Consider the following 20,144-nt stretch of genomic DNA (forward strand, 5'->3'; position numbering starts at 1 on the left):
GATGAATTTGAGCAACATTTGATACGTATTTAATAAAGATACCAAAGAGAATTAGTTATAAGTTCTTATTGCATGTGTAGCCTGAGCTATGCTCCATTTTTCTGTACAGATGACTGAAAAACATCAAAAAACATTTTCTTCACCAGTTATCTATATACAGGGACATAGAGAAAAATTGTCAGCATATTTTATCAAAAGGGGTCACCTTAATGAACAAAGAGTACTTACATTTCATATACACACAATAATGGTGTTTAAAGAACATTCCAAAGAGCTTTACTCCATGGCTTTAAATGCACTGTACTCTGCTGGTTAACGAAGAGTCTGACTAGGATTATGCATATTCTTCAGTGAGCATTGCACACTTCTCAGCCAACCACAGGTCAGTTTCACCTTTGGCAGCTGTGCTCTGTCTGCAGGAGAGACAAGTACCATCTGTTGTTCAGACTTTTGTTTCTGCACTCCCAGGTGTGTATTTTGGTGCTGTGCTCACGTGTGTGTGTGATAGGGAGGGGGATCAGATGATGATGACATTTAAGGAATGCAACCCAAAATGTGGAAGAATATCGGTCCAGATCCTCTAGTCAGGGAGTCAGTGGGGATTTAGCTTGAGTAAGTGCTGAGTTAAGGGCGGAGAATTCAGCCCATAATTTCTCAGGAAGATGAAGAGTGGTTAAAGTAATGTGTATTAATGTTAACTTGACACAGTGAGAGAGAGTGAGATGATACTGTAATTTAAATAATCCACACCCCACCCCCCATGCCCAAGTGGTATGCATCCTCATGTATAGAGGCACAAACTAATGCATATACACACAACTCAAGCATACATGCACATTCCTAAAGATGTAACCACAGCCCAACAGGTACAACATATACAGATACATGCACACAAAACTGTATTTTTTTCTGTGTTTGTCCAGTGCTTAGCTCAACGGGGTCCTGGTTCATGGCCGGGACTCCTAAGTGCCACAGTAATACAAATAATAATACTATTCATCCATAAAAAGAACAGGAGTACTTGTGGCACCTTAGAGACTAACAAATTTATTTCAGCATGAGCTTTCGTGAGCTAGAGCTCACTTCTTTGGATGCATCCATGTACACCCCAGTTGGTACAAATGCATGTGTACAGAAATACATCAAATTAAAATAGAAACCAACGTAATAGAAAGATTTAACAGTGTTTAAGAAACGCTGAGAGGCTGCAAACAGCTGACAAAATGTTATGAAATTTTAAATGTTTTTATTTTGCCTGTGTTTCTCTTATCCAAATTTAACCTTCCTGAACTGCAGACATACCCAAGCTGTTTGGGCCTGATTCTGATCTCATTTACCCTAGTGTAAATCAGGTAAAACTCCACTGATGTTAGTGAAGATTCGCCAGTGTAAAACTAGTGTGTGGTCAGAACAGGGCCCACTCCCTTTAAGAGATGCACTAATACAATCTATACAGCTAGATGAGCACATTTTTATTTTCAAATTCACAAATACAAAACTGAAATTGCCAGATCTTGTCTGGATTCATAATCTAAAACACAGCTCCATTCTAGTTGCAGTTCACATTTGTCCACGAGATGAGGAAGTGTGTTGCCTCTGCAGATTTAAACAGAGACCATTAGAGGGCATTTAAACTTCAGTTTTGAATAACTCTAAAAGTTTATCACTGTGAGAAAATAAAGCTTGGGCTGCCTGCAGAATAACGTTCCTTGGCTGCTCCTGCTGCGACAGCCCCTCTGTATTTGAAGATGGCCCTTTCCCAGCTTTGCGGTTCGTTTGCTGTTTTGCTGCCTTTGTTTTGGCCATGGACTTTTGGTTTTTGTGCTTGGATATTAGGTGGCACATCCGGAGCTTCGGAATGGGATCACCAGTGTGTGAATTCTTTGTTTGCCTGGTTGAAAGACATGCCAAGCCACTGGTATTGTAGACGGAATGCAGTGATGTTAAAGAGGATGCTTTCTGCTGGATAGGAGCTTCATTGTTACTTTCAGAGGGAAGTATTTTCAGAGAAGGGAAGGTGAATTGAAACTATCATAAGGAAGAGTCCTGTTCTGATGTGCTGTTTGAATATGTGCTGTTTATTTGTGGTGATAGCTGGATATAATGAGCTGATTGTATGTGAATAACAGAACTGTACAAATCAGAGATAAGAACTTATGGTATTAGGTGCCATCTAGTCCTTTCCCTGAAGGTCAGTACAGAATTGTTCCCTACAGTGTTTTTTCTAATGTTTGAGACAGTCAATGTCTTGACATTAGCCGGCAAATGAAAACAAAGCAGAGCAGTATGTGTGACATTTGGGTGAAGGAGCAGCACTTTTGATGCACCCCTCACTTGTGTGTGCACAAACCTTAACGTATGCACATATTAGGAGTTGGCTACAGGCACACTGGGCCTTTGAAAATCTGGCCTGTAAGAAGTATATCAAGAAATCATCCCCAGAACTTGGAAAGAAGCATTCCCCTCCTTGCAGGCTGTATCTGAAGAAGTAGAAGGATTTGGGGTGTCCATACCCATTACTTGTTCTAACTTTTTGGGGTTTTATTCATACTTCAATATAGAGGTTCCCAAACTTTTCTGGGAAACTGTGCCAAGTTAAGGAACTCCAAGTCATACTCTATCAGCAGGTAATGATCGCTTCCATTTGACTGTATCTACTCTAACCCCCATGGCACTTGGCCTGCTTCATACTCCTGTCTCACAATGGTGAGCAGCCAAAGCTCTAGGGAAGACACACAACTGAATGGAAGGCAGGCCCAGCACAGAGACTCATCCCAAGATGGAGAGGGGATCCTGGAGTACCAATTGCAAAGGCCTGAAGCACCAGTGCTGCTGTGGGAGGGTATTCGCTGCTTTAGAGCATGCATCTGGGATAATCCGAGCCAGACATCCCCATGGCAATGCTGACAGCTGGGCGTTCCACCTGGGACCCTAATACAGACAGAGGAGAGGCTGAGATCTGCTAACCTTTAATAATGCTTTTAAATCCATGTACAGGGAATTGCACTCTACAGCACTCTCAGGGCCTGATCCAAAGCCCACTGACATCAATGGGAGTCTGTCCATTGACTTCAGTTAGCCTTGGAGCCAGCCCGGAGCGCCGAGCACATTTGTATCTGAAGAGCCAGCCTTACTGTACCCTCCTTGCCTCCCCTACTGCAGTGACTGCTCCATTTGAGCATTTCCTGGGGGATCCCGGCACTCCTAAAAGATCACCTCACGCAGGGGGTAGCCAGAACTTGCCTGAGAGTGACAGCCCCAGGCTCCACGTGCAAAACTAACCCCAGACTAACCCCATTGCTTAATTCTGAATGATAAAAACCTACTTGGAAAAGCAGTGACAGCCTGGCCTGCCGGGCATTATAATGACTCTCCCGCAGAGGGGATCATGCATGATCCCATGAGTGACTGTACCCACACAGCACCGTTTGCAAGGGACGTACTATGACAGTGGTCACAAGCTGGCAATAAGCTTACGTTGCCACTGCATGGTTTAAAATACACGTGGCAGGATTTCCCCACATTGTCTAGAGAAACCGTAATGGGCACGAGCAAGGGGGAAGGGATCTTGTTCCAGATTCTTCATCCTCCTTTGCAGCTGAAGTCAGTCAGTTCTTCCCTAGCTTCATTGGGGGTAGAACACCCATTTCTGCTGCAACCATAGCGACCTGGGCTTGGGTCAATCCGGCTGCTGGGATGAAGTCTTGACACCAAAATCTGAACGGTGTGGGAGGGGCTACAAACGACCTCTTCTTGCCCTCTGGAAAGACAGAGCAGACAGTGTAACTTTTCTCTTACCCACTGACACTGTACAGCCAACCTGGAGACTAAAGCATCTTAGAATTGTTTCTCTAGTGTCACTAACAGTGACATGTCTCTCAAACCTGAGTGTGAATGATCTGTGCAGCGAGAGAGGAATCTCTCATGGCATTCTAACTGGACATGACTGCTGTGCTTTAAGGCAACTTCAGTGACACCACAGATTACCTGAGTTTCTTACCCTGCAATCATTCTTGGAGTTGGAATACTATTTTCTTCAAAGGTAGATGATGTCTGGGATGGCACCTGCCCTCTGGCCTATTGATACTAGTTAGTAACTATGCCTCGAGTCAGGCTTCACCATCCCTGCCATATGTGTGTCAGAACTTACTCCATTTAACACAGGCAGATAGACCTACATTTGCTCCAGGCTGTTGTCTGCCTTTTCTTTCTGTACCCACCAAATATGCAGCACCAGTCTTGCAGCTGCAAAATGAATTGCAGGCACCAGTCTGAGCAATTGCCCCTCTAACTACTTGATTTGTGTTTGCAATGCAATTGCAGATTAGGGTGACCAGATGTCCCGATTTTATAGGGACAGTCCCGATTTTTGGGTCTTTTTCTTATACAGGCTCCTATTACCCCCCACCCCCATCCCGATTTTTCACACTTGCTATCTGGTCACCCTATTGCGGATATAGAAGTGGTGGTGCAAATTCCTCCCATAAAGGGAAAGAGCCCTTTTGGAAATCTGGCCCACAAAATGTAAAGAGAAGTCAAGATGGGTGTGTGGGGGGGTGGGGGTGTGGGGGGTAGGGTTATACACCATTAAGTCTATGTAAGGGCTTTTTTAAACACAAAAGTTGTACTGCTTTAGCTATACTGCTCCCCCAGAGTGGATGCACCTATATCAGTATAAAGGCGCTATATACTGGGATAGCCATGCCCATTCAGGAAGGGGAATATGTTCTTCTGCTCTAAGGCATCTTTATATTGATATAGGGATTGCACCAGTAGAACTATACTATACTCCTGATTATACGAATAGCATGGAGGACATGGATTTTATTCAGGTAATTGGGAGTTCGTCTAGTTGACAGAGCAGGAGCCATTCAACAGCAAGAAGGCTCATCCTCCTCCTCTTCCTCACTGTCCTGTCTGGGGGTGGTGAGGGGAGGAGGGTTCTGCTCTGCCCTGCTTATCCCAGGACTGCGGGACTTCAGAGGGCTCCTTGTGATCCTTGGGGGGAGAGAGAGGCTGTGGTCCTGGTGAGGCAGAGCAGAGACACCCAGCCAGGACTGTGCCCTGCCTCCCTTGCACCTGCAGGTATCAGGCATCACCAGCCCGACAGCAGCACAGGGTGCCCTCTGCAGTTCTGCTGGCACAGAAGGGTATGAGGGGGACCATGAGGGGAGGGCTGCAGAGGGCTCCCTGCGCTACCACAGGAACCATTCAACAGCACGGCAGCCTCCCGTGGGGCCAGGGGCTTGTGCTCCTCTTCCTCATCACAGTCCTGGCCAGGAGGTCTCTGGGGTATTAGCCAAACCTCTGCATTATCCAAATCCTTCCTTGTTCCCCATCATGCAGAGGGCAAGTACATCAGTGGTTCTCAACCTGGGGTATGGGTACGACTGGGGGTCTGCAGAGGTCAGCTCATCTAGATATTTGCCTAGTTTTACAACATACATAAAAAGTTCTAGCGAAGTACGAACAAACTAAAATTTCATACAGACAATGACTTGTTTATACTGCTCTACATACCATACACAAATGTAAGTACACTAGTTATATTCCACTTGATTTATTTTACAATTATATGGTAAAAATGAGAAAGTGAGCAATTTTTCAGAAATAGTGTGCTGTGACACATTTGTATTTTTATGTCTGATTTTGTAAGCAAGTAGTTTTTAAATGAGGTGAAACCTGGGGATACATGAGACACATCAGACTCCTGAAAGGGGTACAGTACTCTGGAAAGGTTGAGAGCCACTGATGTATGTCATGCTGGGGGACAAGGAAGGAATTCAGATAATTCAGAGGTTTGGATAATAGGATTTTGGATAAACAGCAGTTTACTGTATATTGGTTAAAAAAAAAATCACGCCCCTCCCCCAACTGACTTAGTTAGATCAGTACAAAAATCATCGGGTAGACCAGTCCTTAGTGTGAAGGTAACTTACTCTGCAGGGTGGTGACAGCTAATGCTGCACACAGGAGGTGTTAAAAGGTGCCCGATAAAGAAGGGAAGGCCCACAATGCCACATTAGTTTGCCACTTCAAACTGCCAAGTGAACGTCACAGACATTCTTTAAGGGGTTCATAGTTTAATAAAAACCTCTATTATTCCTGAGATCAAACCGGCTTTATCTCAGTCCTGATTTGATATAGATGACACTGATAGTAAGGGGAAAATATCAGGGGACTGGGAGAGTTGTGAATGCACCTTCTGTCAGAGGGTATGTCCAGGCTTTGCCAATTCCATTAGCAGTCGCTGGGTCATGTTGGACCCATCACTGCTCTTGGAGTCTCATAGTTAGTGGGGAAAAACTCAGGTTTGCAGCACTCAATTTAGTTTCAGGTTTGGGTTTTCTAGCTGCAGTTTGTGCCTGCAAAAAGGAGAGAGCCTTTCTGAGAAGCTCATCCTGGCACACAGCTAGCTGGTGAGTGGTGTGTGTGTACACAGGCGGCTAAGAGAGTTACCGTGGTCCTTACGTCAGTGTGGTGGTTCGGATTTCCTTGTTCTAGAAAATCTGTTGCCAACTACCGACCTGCTAGCAGTGTTTTACTGGCTGAAGCCAACACTTACTGTATTAGATGTTCCTCGGAGAGCCTGGCAGGGTCTGAGCATGCACAAACGTTGGTGAATTTCGAGTCTGCAGTACCGATTCTGGTTTGACACCCGTGTCGAAATCCCCATGCCACAGGTTGCAGAGCAGGCACTCCATTCTGTGCTCCATTCTTCACAGAGGTAGGATAAGCTTGCTGATGCTGTCCCAGGCAGCCTAAGCACTGGACAAGGAAGAGTCATGGAAAGAGACTTTTAAGCCACACACAAATGTACTTTGCTCTTGGCCAGTGGTACGAATCCAGCCCAGGCTGGTAATGACCAAGGAGCGCCTGCAGTCTGTGAAATGAGTTGGGGGTGGGGTTTCTCCTTTTGATGTCCAGAAGTTGATGAGTGAATGGGCCATGTAGACTGATCTGTCATCTGACCCTTAGAGGGCTCCCTCCAGAACAAAGATAAGGCATTTTTAGGTACTGTTGCTTAGTTGTTCACTGTTGCAGGTTACACAATGTAAGGAACCCAATTGCAAGAACAGGTTCCATTTGGTTTAACCCTTTCAGTGGTGAATGTACCTTCCAGGGCTGCTACTTCACCTAGGACTTTACCTGGCTTGGCATCCTGAACGAAGTGACTGTCTTGCCTCTCACAGATCCACTCCTGACAGCACTTCCCTGGGACCTCCACACGCCTCGGATGGGGACAGTCTGGAGTGGGAAGGCGGACATCCTCGCTGCAGAGGGGTACACAGGTGAAGCCTCCGTCTGAGCAGCGGCACTGGATCTTACAGCTGGGCTGGAATATCTCACCGTCTCGATAGACCTTTCCATTCACCTCGCAGCTGTCGTCTCCCTCCTCAACTGCAACCAACATCCAGAGTAATCCAACAGTAACAAAGCGACCAATCAAACACAGACAGAAGGACTCAGGTGCCACTGAGGGTAAACATACAATAATTACAAAGGGGAAACGGTCATTTGTGGGCTCAACTTAGGGCCTGGTCCAAAGCCCACTGAAACCAGAGTGTCTTTCCATAAACTCCAAAGGACTTTGCATCTGGCTCAGAGTGGCCAGGTGAAGGAGGTAACCGACCACATTAGCCAACTGGTTGGCTTTTGCTGGGGCTATGATAAGCTACAGTGTCTATCTGCTGAGCTCCTCATACTAGGTATTGAGTTTTTCTCCTGGCTCAGGGGGTGGTGATCACAATGTAAGTGCCTGGACAAAGAGACGTAGCTGAATTCTCTCTGTAGTCCACCGGGCATGCCTATGGCACCAGATACAAATGTTAAATAAGAATAGAGCTGGTCTAATAGTGACATAATTTATTTTCAAATAAACCTTTTAGTGCGAAGAATTCCTGGATTAATTATTTAAAGAATATCATTTGTCCCTCTGCAGAGTTGGTGAGAGAATGAAAACAATGACGTGTGCTTAATTCTGAGACAAATGCCAAAATGTGTCAGAGAATTTATTCACGATGAATCATTGGACCAGCACTAACTAATAAATAAATAATAACCATCAGTGTGTAGCACATTCCACGAGGACACTCCAAGTCCAGCCTTCTCAGTAGTCTCAGCTACCAGATGGTAGCAGCCAGCCATTGGGGCAGCTCACCAGGATCCCTCATCAGAGGCTAAGCTCATTCTATGTGCATTCAGCCCTTTTCCTCTGCTGAGCCTGGAACCTGGACCCTCATGGGCCACAGGCAGCAGCTCTTGTAGGAGATTCCTCACTGGAGCAAGACAACAGGTGTCTTGCGGCGTTTTTCTTGACTGGGAGTCACTGTTAATATGATCGACACACTGAATGTAAAGCTCTCAGGCTGCTGCCTCGCTGTCCTGGGTGGAATCAGAACCCCAAAGACTTCCTCTTGGGGCAAGTCTACAGTACAAAATTAAGTCAGCCTAAGTTACATCGATGTACAACCACTGCAGTAAGTGAAACGCTTTTGCGTGTCCACACTTCACGCCTTATGTTGGTGGTATGTGTCCTCACCAGGAGCACTTGTGCCCCTGTAACTGTCAGTGTGGGGCATTGTGGGATGGCTTCTGAAGGCTGCGACAGTTGATGTAAGCAACACAGTGTTACACTGACACAGTTTCAACCTAACTACATTGACCTAAGTGCTACGCCTCTCACAGGGGAGGAGTTAGTAAGTTGGTGTCATGGGCGAGTTACATTGGTGGGAGAGACATTTCAGGGTAGACACTTACAGAGTTAGGTCAATGTAAGGCACCTTACATCGACCTAAATTTGTAGTGTAGTGTAAACTAGGCCTTAAAAGTGGTGCTGGCTGTGCCAGCTTCCCCTGGATGGAAAGAACTTTTGAGGAGCAGCAGCCACTTGGTCCCGTAGCCCATGTGCTTTGAAGGTCTCATCTGAGAAGACAGAAGGTGAGCAGATATAGGATGGGACCCTATTCTCATTGCCTGCTGTCTGGTGTGTCATCGGCAGGAGAAATGTACCCGGGCAGAGATGTACCCTGTGTGGGATTGTAGGAAGCTGTGTTCTTGCCTGAGAGAGTCCTGAAGGGATAAACTAAGATTGAACAGGACTGAAGAGTATCAGGCCACTGAGAGAGTGACTGAAGAGTGTGTCTGTGTGTGTGTGTGAGAGAGCGACAGACAGAAAGAGGGAGACAGAAGAGCTTCTCAGTAGAGGCTATTGCTTCTCCTTCATAGGGGTCCCATGCTCCTTCCCAACCTTCTCGCCTACTTCCTTGTGAATTGCTCAGAGAAGAGGTTCATCAGCCTGCAAGAGAACACTGACTCTTTACTTTGCAAATGTCCTTCATGTCTGCAAAGTTTTAGGACTGCGACAGCCCCACTGCCCGCTAGCACAGCACAGAGCCCAGTGGTATGGGAGCTTAGGTACTATGGTATCAAGCATCCCAGAAATACCTGAAAAAGAAGGGTAGGTCCTCCAAACTAGCAGCAACTACCATTTCTTGGGAACCCCCTGAAGGAAGTGATTCACTGCCCATTAGTGCTTCTAACCGGGGGAAGGTTTGATGTTTGTTCAGCTCACATCCCTGTCAGGCTGATCTGAGCTCTCTGAGGAGGACAGAAACTCAATGAGTTGTTTACGCTCCTGCCAGCTAACGTGAGAACTCCAGAGAGAAAAGAAGTTGATGACGTGGCATAAAACTCAGTCCATGTTCTGTGTCTGTTACCTGCGCTGAGGTCAGAGCCTTTGTTTAACAGACCTGGTTGGGGGATGAAATGTCAGATCTGGGGTTCCATATAAGCATGTTCCAGCTCAGTTGTTTTCTTTGCTAACTCTGTGGGTTGGTCAATACTGGTGACATTTCCCTCAAAATTCTAACTGGCTTTGAAACCAGGTCAGCAAAACCATCTTACAAACTGGTTTGAGCCACAGCACAGAGCAGACACCAGGCGTCGAGAACCACTTTTTATTAACCACTCCTCTGAGAGCGCAGAGCGGGTCAGGCTGCCTGGTTTGGCTGCAGCTCCCAACAGTTTTAGGATGGGGTTAGCTGAACAGGCTGGGATTTGAGGGAGCCATTCTCCCAGTGTCAGCCAGGCCTTCATGAAAAGAGTAAAGGGATGTGCTCACAGTTGCAGGTTCCTCCTCTCCCCAGGTGGTCATCACTGTAATCACAGATGAGGCCCTGGCTCCGATCACACACGTTGAGGTAACTGCAGGGCTCTCCCAGCCGTCGCGCGCATATTCTGCAGCAGCCACATCCATCCAGAACCAGAGGGGCGCCGGGAGGGCAGCGGGGTGGGATCCAGGGGCAGTAGCATGGTGTCCGGCAGAGCTGAGTACAGACCTGCAGAGGCAAAACCATAAGTGCTTGCAAAGGGTTTTTCCTCAGCTTGATGCTGCAGCCTTACAGTGACCCCCCACTGAGTTCGCCTCAGACTTGCTGGGGGTTTAGTTTCATGGGGGTCAGGGTTTTGTTCCCAGCATGACTCAGGAGACTCTGCATTCCACAGAGAGACTTCAAGATAGATCTGAAAACAACTGTTCCTATAGGGCTTGATACCACAAGATTCTGATCATCTTCAGCCCCCACAGAAACCAATGAGAATCAAGGATGTTTAGCACCACACAGGATTAAACCCTAGATTAGAAGTTACTCAGAATGAATTGCGGGGGGCACCCTATGTACTGGTGCAGTTTTGATTTAAAAAACCAATGAGAATTGGTCTTACTGCATTGTCTCTTTATTTCCTCCAATACCTGAGTCTCCGTCTCTTTCCCCCTAACCTTAATGACTATGCTTTGCAGTGAGGCCTGGGGAAAGTCACATAATGGCTTTGTGCCTCAGTTTCCCCATTGGTAAAATGAGGTTGATACTACTGACCTGCCCTGGAACTGGGGTTTGAGTTAATTATTTTTTACACAGTACTTTGTAAAGTACTAGGTAAGCATTAAGTATTGTTACCATCTTGGTACTTTAACGGGAGTTTAGCCTGAGAACAGGTGGTAGGGACTGAATAGAAACTGAATCACAGCCGCAGGACTTGGCTCAACAACAATTATATACACCAACACAGAGTGGTGGTGCAAAAAATGATGCAGGTGTTAGACAACAGCTCCTAAGTGTGTTACACTGTTAATGGGCTGTGCCAGTCTGTACTTTTGTGTAATTTTGTGGAGCAGTTAAGATGTGAGTTATTGAACACAGTAGTACATTGCAACAGTAGTACATTGCCCACAGGCATTACATCCTATTGATAGAAAAGGCCTAAAAATCAACAGGCCCAGGCCTGTATCTTCCTCTCTTTCCCTGGCTTTAGCCCAAAGAGGGGCCTAGGGATTTGAATAACAAGCAAAACCTGGGAATCCAGGACAAGACATGTATCTAGTCTCATTTAACCATGTCAGCTATTTACTAATTAGTCCGCTTGGCACAAAAGTTTATGCAGCTGTTTTCTCATGTATCCTCAAAGATATGTAATACCAAAGGTCAAGGTATGTACCTTATACTCCCTTCAAAATGATAAATGTATCCGCAACAGATGTATCTTGTATCCCCTTCCCCAAAATAATCATGTATTCTGTGTGACCTGTTATCTATAGGTCAGTATAATGACGTTTACTAAAGTTGTTTGTTACTGATTATAAAAGGGACTCATGTCCCCCATGTAAGGTGTGCTCTTCTCTGGCATTAGTCGAGAAGAAACACCCGCTCAGCTGAACGAAAATAAAGGTGTGGTACCCGTCTTCTTGTTCTCCGTGCCTCCTTGGTGTAATTAGGTAAGCTCCAGGGGGAAACGGGCCCTGTTTGGCCAACAACTGGCGACTCCGCCGGGACTTCTCTCCCTGTAGAGGGCGCTGACCGGCGACCGAGGGCGATTCCGAGGAGTGGCCACCTCGAGCCACTGATTCGCTCGGGCCTCGGGTCGTTGTAATCGGTCGGGACGGCTGCGTCCTCTCTAAAGAGAACTCCTAACGACACGGAGACAAGACGGTGCCAGAAGGGGAAGGTCCAACAGCCGGACGCGGCCACTCCGGGTGGTAAGTGCGTTTTACCTCTTGGGTTTAAAGGATATAACGCCCCCGCAGTGTGATTGGACCTCATAGGTAACCCCGGTGTGGGAAGATATTGTGGTTGCTTGAAGGTTATGCTAAGCAAGCCAGGCAATTAATGAATAATACCACTAATTTCACGAGCCCGTGGGCTGTATTGGATAATTACTGGGATATAGAACAGCCTCAGGGCTTGCTTCTGTTTTTGGGGGGAGTCTTGCTTTTCTTCATATTGATGTTGTATTGGAGGCCAAAATTGTGATAACCAGGTCTAGGACTTAAACCGACTCCAGCCGCCCTGAGACTCCTGCGAGGGGAAACCCTGTGACCAGGATATCTTAATCGCAAGGGGGGTCGGTCGAACCCGTGACCAGGTTTAATTACACACAAGCATAATGGGGTCCGGACAAAGCATTTATGCTGGGACGCCCTTAGAATGTATGCTAAATAATTGGAAGGCGTTTAGACGTCAGGCTGATTATGGAATGCCATTATGTAAGGATGATTTGATAAAATTCTGTACTGTGGAATGGCCCTGAAGGGGGAGAGTGGGAAAGGGGGGGGGCAACACGAAGGGACGAACAGGATTACAGGAGAAGGAAAGAGGCCCCCGTTTGGGACGAAATCAGTGTGCTATCTGTAAGGAAGAGGGACACTGGAAGAATGAATGCCCCCAGCGACATAACAGACGGGAGGGAAGCAGGAATAGGACCCCGCCTGTGCCCGTTTTCTATAACGAGGCACACGATGAGTCGGCTGTATAGGGAGGCCGAGGGACCCAGCGGCCCCTCCTAGCGGCGCAACCCGCTGGCCTGGATCCCACGGTGATAATTGAGGTAGGGGGCCGCCCAGTTGAAGCCCTGATCGATACAGGAGCTGCCCTTAGCTTGCTTCCCCTAGCTGAGGCTCCCCGGGGGAGAGCTCAAGGGTGTGCTGTAGTCCAAGGGATAGAAGGACAAAGTATAAAATTGGAAAAATCTCTACCTCTTCTAGTAAAAGTAGGAGACTGCCATATATCCCACCAATTCGTTTGCAGCCCCTCCTGCCCCATTGCGCTGCTAGGACGAGATCTACTTACTAAACTGCAAGCAGAAATCTCGTTCAACAATAATGGGACTCTGGAGGTTAGGCTCCCTAAACACCAAATTTCTAACTATCAAATGGCCCTGTTAAATGTTAAAAATCCTTCCCCAGCACAGCCAGAGAGTGAAAAGAACCAAATGCCAGGGGTTAATCCTGAGGTCTGGGCTGAGGAGGGAGGTTTTGCTCGGGCTCGAAATGCTTTGCTAGTACACATTTCCCTTAAGGAGGGAAGCCGTCCAGTCCGAATTCGACAATACCCCCTTAAGTTAACCATTCGGATCGGACTGAAGCCTTTGATTCAAAAGTTTTTGCAGTGTGGGTGGTTAAGGGAAGGCACTTCTCCATATAATACTCCAATAATGGGAGTGCCTAAGCCTAACGGACAATATCGATTAGTCCAGGACCTGAGGCAGGTTAATAAGTTGATAGAAGCCCCCTATCCAGTTGTCCCAAACCCCCATACTATTTTAAGCCAAGTCCCCAAGAGCCACGGGTGGTTCTCTGTAATAGATTTAAAAGATGCTTTCTTTTCCATACCTCTTGATCAGGAGTCTCAGAAACTGTTTGCCTTTGAATGGGAAGATCCAGATACCCATTACAAGGCTCAGTATCTTTGGACTGTTGTCCCCCAGGGACTAACTTGTGCCCCCGAGATTTTTGGCAGCCAACTAAAAAAGACCTGGCTCCGTTCCTAGCTGCACATTTCTCATGTAACATAGTTCAGTACTGTAATAATTTACTCCTAAGTACTAAAACAAAAACTGCTTGTAAGAAATGTACAATAGAGCTCCTCAATTTTCTTGGAGCTCAGGAATATAAGGTTTCTAGAGAGAAAGCCCAATTGGTCAAACAACAGGTTACTTTTCTCGGATATCAGCTTCGTCAGGGACGTCGTAGCTTGGGTAAAGACAGAATCCAGGCGATACTTGAAAGCCCTCAACCCCGAAATCCCAGAGAGCTAAGGGCTTTCTTGGGACTGACCGGTTTTTGCCGGCTTTGGATCCCTGACTACGGCGGAAAGGCTAAACCACTATATGAGTCCCTCACTAAAGAGGGTCTGCTTAACTGGGAGTGGACTAAAGAAAAAGAAAAAGCATTTCAAGAGCTTAAAGAAGCCTTGGTTCAGCCTCCCGCACTGGCTCTCCCGGATCCCCGGAAGCCGTTCACTCTATACGTTCATGAGAGAAGGGGGGTGGCGTCCGGGGTTCTGTGCCAGAGGTCGGGACCGGCCTGGCAACCTGTGGGTTATTACTCCAAGGTATTGGACCCCGTCGCTAAGGGCTGGCCAGCTTGTCTCCGAGCTGTAGCTGCGACCGCTCTCCTTGTACAGGAGGCTGAAAAACTAACCCTGGGTGGGGATACTGAGGTTGTGGTACCCCATGGAATACCTCAGATATTGGGAACAGGAGCCGGGGAAAAACATTTAAACCCCAGCAGGCATACCAGATATGAGATAGGACTTTTGTTAGCTCCTAACCTAACTTTTAAAACAGTTAGTTCCCTCAATCCAGCTACTTTACTACCAAAGCCCCAAGTCCCTTATGGGGCTAGTCCCACCCATGATTGTATTGAAGTTTTACAACAAGAAACTAAACCTCGCTCTGATCTTTCAGATATACCCTGGCCCAACCCCGATGTTGAAATGTATGTAGATGGATCTAGTTATGTAGAGGACGGGAAGCGATTTACAGGAGCAGCCGTCATAGTTAAGGAGGGAGAAGTGTATAAGTTTCAGCTAAGCCCCAACCTATCTGCCCAGGCGGCGGAACTGGTGGCTCTTATTGAGGCGCTCCGAAGGGGAATTGGAAAGACTATTAATATATATACTGACAGTCGTTATGCATACATGGTGGTGCATGCCCATGGAACCTTATGGAAAGAAAGGGGTTTCATTACAGCCTCAGGCCAAAGAAGAGCCCATGGGGCTCTTATTAAGACACTGCTTGAGGCCCTGATGCTTCCTCTCCGGGTCGCGGTAGTACACGTGCGTGCACATGGGAGGGCCCCACGTAAGGGTCTAAAACTTTCACCCTTCGAGCTGGTCTTTGGGTTCCCTCCCCGAGTACTCATCCCGGGATACCGAGAGGATATAAACTGGGAAGTGGGGAATGACTCTTTATGGAAACAGGTTTCTGCGCTGCAATCTGTTTTGTTACAGTTACATCGCTACGCGGCGCCTTTCCAGACCCTTCCCTTGGAACAACCGGTGCATTCTTTCCAGATCGGTGATCAGGTCCTTGTCAAAAAGTGGAAGCGTGATCCACTCACACCGCGGTGGGACGGTCCGTATACTGTATCGCTCATCAGCCAGGCCGCTGTTAAGGTCCTTGGGAGCGACAAGTGGACGCATCATTCCCGAGTAAAGCGGTTCCTGAGCCCTGATTCAGAGAACAGCCAAGCTGAAGAGGACATCAGCCCTCTGTCCCCTCCGGCTCCGGAAGCCCGGAGAGACACAGGCGAAGACTCTACCTGGGAGTACCAAGGATTGGAAGGACTAAAAGGACTGTTTAAAAGACAGAAACAATGAAACCATTCTTTGTATTTCTGGTCTGTATGTTTACTTATGCATATAATTGGGAAAATAGGTTTCTGCAACTAGGGGAACTAATAGCAGATTCTTTTAACCTTACTAATTGCTGGGTATGTGGCGGTCCAGGAGAATTAAATGAGTGGCCCTGGGTAGCTCAGCCGGTACAGCCTAAGTGGTGGCTAAGTAGTTTGAGCATAGTACATAAGGGAACGGGAAGGTGGACTGAAAACCAGGGCCCCTGGCGACTCTATTCTGCTGGAATCGGTGTCTTTTGCCTTAATCGAACAAGGCATGGGGGAAGATATATGGGGGAAAGCAAATGTGAATGGACCCTATCACTGGGTTTTGATTGCTGGGATCCCCACTGTCGCCCATATGACTGTTTAAAGTACCAAGGACGATGGAACCTTACCCATGTAAAGCTAACTAACAATAGCTGGGTAAAGTGTTCCTACTGGAATCACAGAGGTGATGGCTGTAAAGCAGTAGGATTAGATGGGTACTTCGATGCCCTCTTCCTAAGCTGCCAGCGAGACAACACCACTGACAAAAATCATGTGGTGCGGTGGTACCAATGGGCATGGCAACACCTTAATGGAACCCGAGTTACCCATTTTCGACAATTTTGGGCTAGTACCAATAACCCGAGATTTGGTTGTAACTGTGTATGGAAGGCAGGAGCTGGAGCATGGAAATGCAACTATTGTAACCCAAATGTAGACAACTTCCTAGGGGGACCTATAGAATCAGGCAACGCTCTCTATTACGAAGAGCCGGGCCCCGCTGATTCCCCTGAGACCTGGGATGGTCCCTTTGCTAACGGAACTTGGGCATTAAAAGGTCATTATTGGATCTGTGGCTCTTATGCTTATCGCAGATTGCCTCCAAACTGGTCGGGAATATGCTACATAGGATACATTAGGCCTTTGTTCTTTCTCTTACCTCAAGCCCAGGGAAACAAATTGGGAGTTAAGGTTTATGATGATATTGTACAAACCTGAAGGAACTGAGGCGCAAAGCCCATAAGCTCTTAAAATGTTTTTAAGGGGGGGGAAACTTGATAGAAAAGGCCTAAAAATCAACAGGCCCAGGCCTGTATCTTCCTCTCTTTCCCTGGCTTTAGCCCAAAGAGGGGCCTAGGGATTTGAATAACAAGCAAAACCTGGGAATCCAGGACAAGACATGTATCTAGTCTCATTTAACCATGTCAGCTATTTACTAATTAGTCCGCTTGGCACAAAAGTTTATGCAGCTGTTTTCTCATGTATCCTCAAAGATATGTAATACCAAAGGTCAAGGTATGTACCTTATACTCCCTTCAAAATGATAAATGTATCCGCAACAGATGTATCTTGTATCCCCTTCCCCAAAATAATCATGTATTCTGTGTGACCTGTTATCTATAGGTCAGTATAATGACGTTTACTAAAGTTGTTTGTTACTGATTATAAAAGGGACTCATGTCCCCCATGTAAGGTGTGCTCTTCTCTGGCATTAGTCGAGAAGAAACACCCGCTCAGCTGAACGAAAATAAAGGTGTGGTACCCGTCTTCTTGTTCTCCGTGCCTCCTTGGTGTAATTAGGTAAGCTCCAGGGGGAAACGGGCCCTGTTTGGCCAACACTATCAGAGCAGTGGGACCTCTTACCATATTCTATGGGTACCCAAAATGAGGCTTGCTTAATCAAATGAGTGAACCCAAGTGAGCGTCACTACTTCTCGCTTTGGCCCATATTGCATCCTTAGTGATGCTCTGAGCCCTAGCTGCTGCGGCCTCTGCACCAACTTGGCCAGTTGTGCAAGTGGCACACTTGGCTGTAATTTTCAAACAATGGGAGCTTAGTCGCACTTGGAAAATATAGCTGCTCAGATAGAATGGATAATTGCTTTGGAAAGTTTGTGCACAAATGCCAGTTTGCATGGACAGTCAGCTGATCTGCAGTGCAGTGACCTGCAGGAGTTTAGGTAGGTAGATCGATATAAATATTGATTATCCATTCTGCATGCACAATTACCTGTGTGCAAATATATTTTGCAGACACAGAAAGGGCCCTGTTTGCAAATCGGGCTGTGAATATTGATATGTTATCACATAAAAAATATCAGTAGCTTTCCATTTGTATTTTTCAAGTGAATTCATTGCTGGTGAAAGATGCTGGATTGATAGCCCCCTTGTGTACACCATGAACAGCAGCAGAGTAAATTTCCTATGAACACACACTGCCCCTACCAATGTGCCATGCATTCCTGCCTACTAAATGCAGCCAGAGCAAGTTCAGTCTCCATGCTGATTCAGACCTTGGCTTCTCTGCTGAACTGACAATGAGGGGAGCAATCTGTGGATTCCACTGAAATGTTCATATTAATTCCCATCTTTCTTTCCCTCTTTCATTAGCAGCATGTCTCATAGCAACACGCTCCCATTGTGCAACCTATACCTGGACAGAATGGATCTTGGTGCTGCTGTTCATTTTCCTCATCTGCATCAGTGAACTCACATGATGATCCTTTATCTCTCTGTAGTAACTTCAGTGGCAGGCACGAGAGTCAAATGTATCCAAGATAGCTAGCACAACCCCCTCTTTAATACACTTTTATTATTGAATTATGCTATTACTGAGACAAAAAGTGTGGTGGCATTTACAGGAATAAGCATAGGTACAATAGCTACAGTTACACTGGCTAGGATGCAATAACAAGGGCTATCAATCATCATTCTTCAGGAAATAAGTTGAGAGCTACAAGGGTCAGGAAGAAGTTTTTTCTTCATGTACAGCTTTGGCCAGATGTATCTTTATAATGGATTTTCATCTGCCTATGAAATATCTACTATAGGCCACTATTGGGGAAAAATTATCCAGATGATTGATCTGATCTAGTTCCATTAATCCTGTTTTCCTCTGTTCCTTTGTAGTTAGCTTGTCCTTAGATGACAATTTGTCCTAATAATTATAGGCCACATGTATGCAGGTTAAAATTCAAACAGGCATCACACTGCAATGATCTCATTGCTTGTGATGTGTCCAACTTAAGGAACTCAAGCAGCATTTCAAGAAATGTGCAATTGAAAAACTTAAAAGTTTTAAATTTTCCTGCTCTTTGCAAAGGGAATTGTTTCACACAGCACTTCAGATCCAGGGAAAAAAGTTTTAGAGCAACCAAAATCCTGTAGGAGGCATCAGCTGTACATGTGCTTCACTGCATCTTGGGAGCGAAAACTGGACAATCACTGAGTAATCCTGAAAAAGCAGTGATGGCTGCTTGGCTCACTGTCCCTAGAGGCTTCAGTGCAGGACAATGAATCTGGAGAAGTAGGTCTATAAACCATTACTACAATTGTCTGCAGGTAGCAGGTATGCATGCCAGAGCCTTGGACACAATTAATAATGAAGATGGGTCATGCATATAGGTCCAAATTTACCTTTGATGTCATTCCTTTGCCTTTAGTGGAATTGCACTAGAGATACATTTGGCTTATTAATTTTAAATCACTACTACTTAATTCAACATTTTTGATAGTCATGAACTCCCTGCCTCTACCTGCAAGGGATTGCATGAATATGATACATTCTGCAGCGTGCATACTAATCAACATGGTAAGATCTTTGAATTGTTGCAGTTACATAGCTGGTTTCTATTGGTTACAGGTTGCTTTATAAGTAAGAACCAAAAGCTTCCTTGACTAAGAATAAAGCCCCAGCTTCCTTACCTTGGAAAGGATGCAGAGAAGAGAGAAGAAGAGAAGCTGCTTTTCCAGTTGGCTTCTCATGCTGCCTTACTCTCTGGCACTTCAGCACATCAGTCCCCAGGCACTTTGGAGGCAGCAATGTGTTTGCAGTTTTAAAAGTCTCGGAGTAAGGTCCTGCTGGTGTTTATACTCTTCCCTGCTCTGATGTCACTCACAGGCTCCAATATAAACATGAGTAGGTTTGGACAAGCATCAAGATATTTTTTTTTTCAAACCCACATTCCAGCTGACATTTCCACTCACCTCAAGGTGAGAATGTGCAGCCCATTGAGAAAGCAAAGAGAAGGCAAATTCTCCCATGGGCTTGGAGAAGCAGCAGAAGAGGGAAGAACAGGCTGTACTAGAATGCAGGAAAGTGTGCACAGCTCAGAGAGATTGCAGTAGGGAATGGCAAACTGGCGATAGCTGAGGTTGGTATGAAAGCTCCATGCTTAGTCACCATTTCCTGCTGTTTCAAACTCAGCAGGAATAGAACCTATTTGTTTACTGAACTATTTCCCTGTGGATTTTGAATTTCTAGCTTGCAGGACTTGTTTATCCCTGGATTTGTACATTAAAAGTGATTCCACTTTTTATAAACCTTTTTCTGGAATATCTGCCCCATTCTCTCATTTCCTGCCAGTGGAAAATCAACATACACAGATAATCTGGCATCCCCTCTAAACTCCTGACCAGGGCATTGGAACAACCAGAGAGGAGCCTGCCTCAGGGAATCCATCCTAGTTTTACATTGAGCCCA

The 20,144-nt window shown here is 46.1% G+C and overlaps 1 protein-coding gene across 1 annotated transcript; it reads right to left on the reverse strand.

Moving 5' to 3' along the window:
* Nucleotides 1–906: 906 nt before the first annotated feature.
* On the reverse strand, nt 907–19,878 carry CCN5 (cellular communication network factor 5). Its single transcript, XM_050917468.1, has 5 exons — nt 19,367–19,878; nt 10,124–10,340; nt 7,150–7,401; nt 6,566–6,768; nt 907–3,760 (listed from the first exon to the last, which is right to left on the reverse strand). The coding sequence occupies exons 1-5, from the start codon at nt 19,424–19,426 to the stop codon at nt 3,737–3,739; spliced, it is 756 nt and encodes a 251-aa protein (XP_050773425.1). The 5' UTR covers nt 19,427–19,878; the 3' UTR covers nt 907–3,736.
* Nucleotides 19,879–20,144: the final 266 nt, after the last annotated feature.

Source organism: Gopherus flavomarginatus, chromosome 11 (genome assembly GCF_025201925.1).
Source record: "Gopherus flavomarginatus isolate rGopFla2 chromosome 11, rGopFla2.mat.asm, whole genome shotgun sequence".
NCBI lineage: Eukaryota > Metazoa > Chordata > Testudines > Testudinidae > Gopherus > Gopherus flavomarginatus.

What these genes read in the sequence shown, in the direction of transcription:
- CCN5 (XM_050917468.1), bottom strand. Translation starts at nt 19,426, where the DNA reads ATGAGAAGCCAACTGGAAAAGCAGCTTCTCTTCTTCTCTCTTCTCTGC. An exon ending in TTCTCTGCATCCTTTCCAAG is followed by an intron (nt 10,341 to 19,366) that starts GTAAGGAAGCTG and finishes TTGCCTCTGCAG; the next exon opens with GTCTGTACTCAGCTCTGCCG. An exon ending in TCCGAGGAACATCTAATACA is followed by an intron (nt 3,761 to 6,565) that starts GTAAGTGTTGGC and finishes CTGTCTTTCCAG; the next exon opens with AGGGCAAGAAGAGGTCGTTT.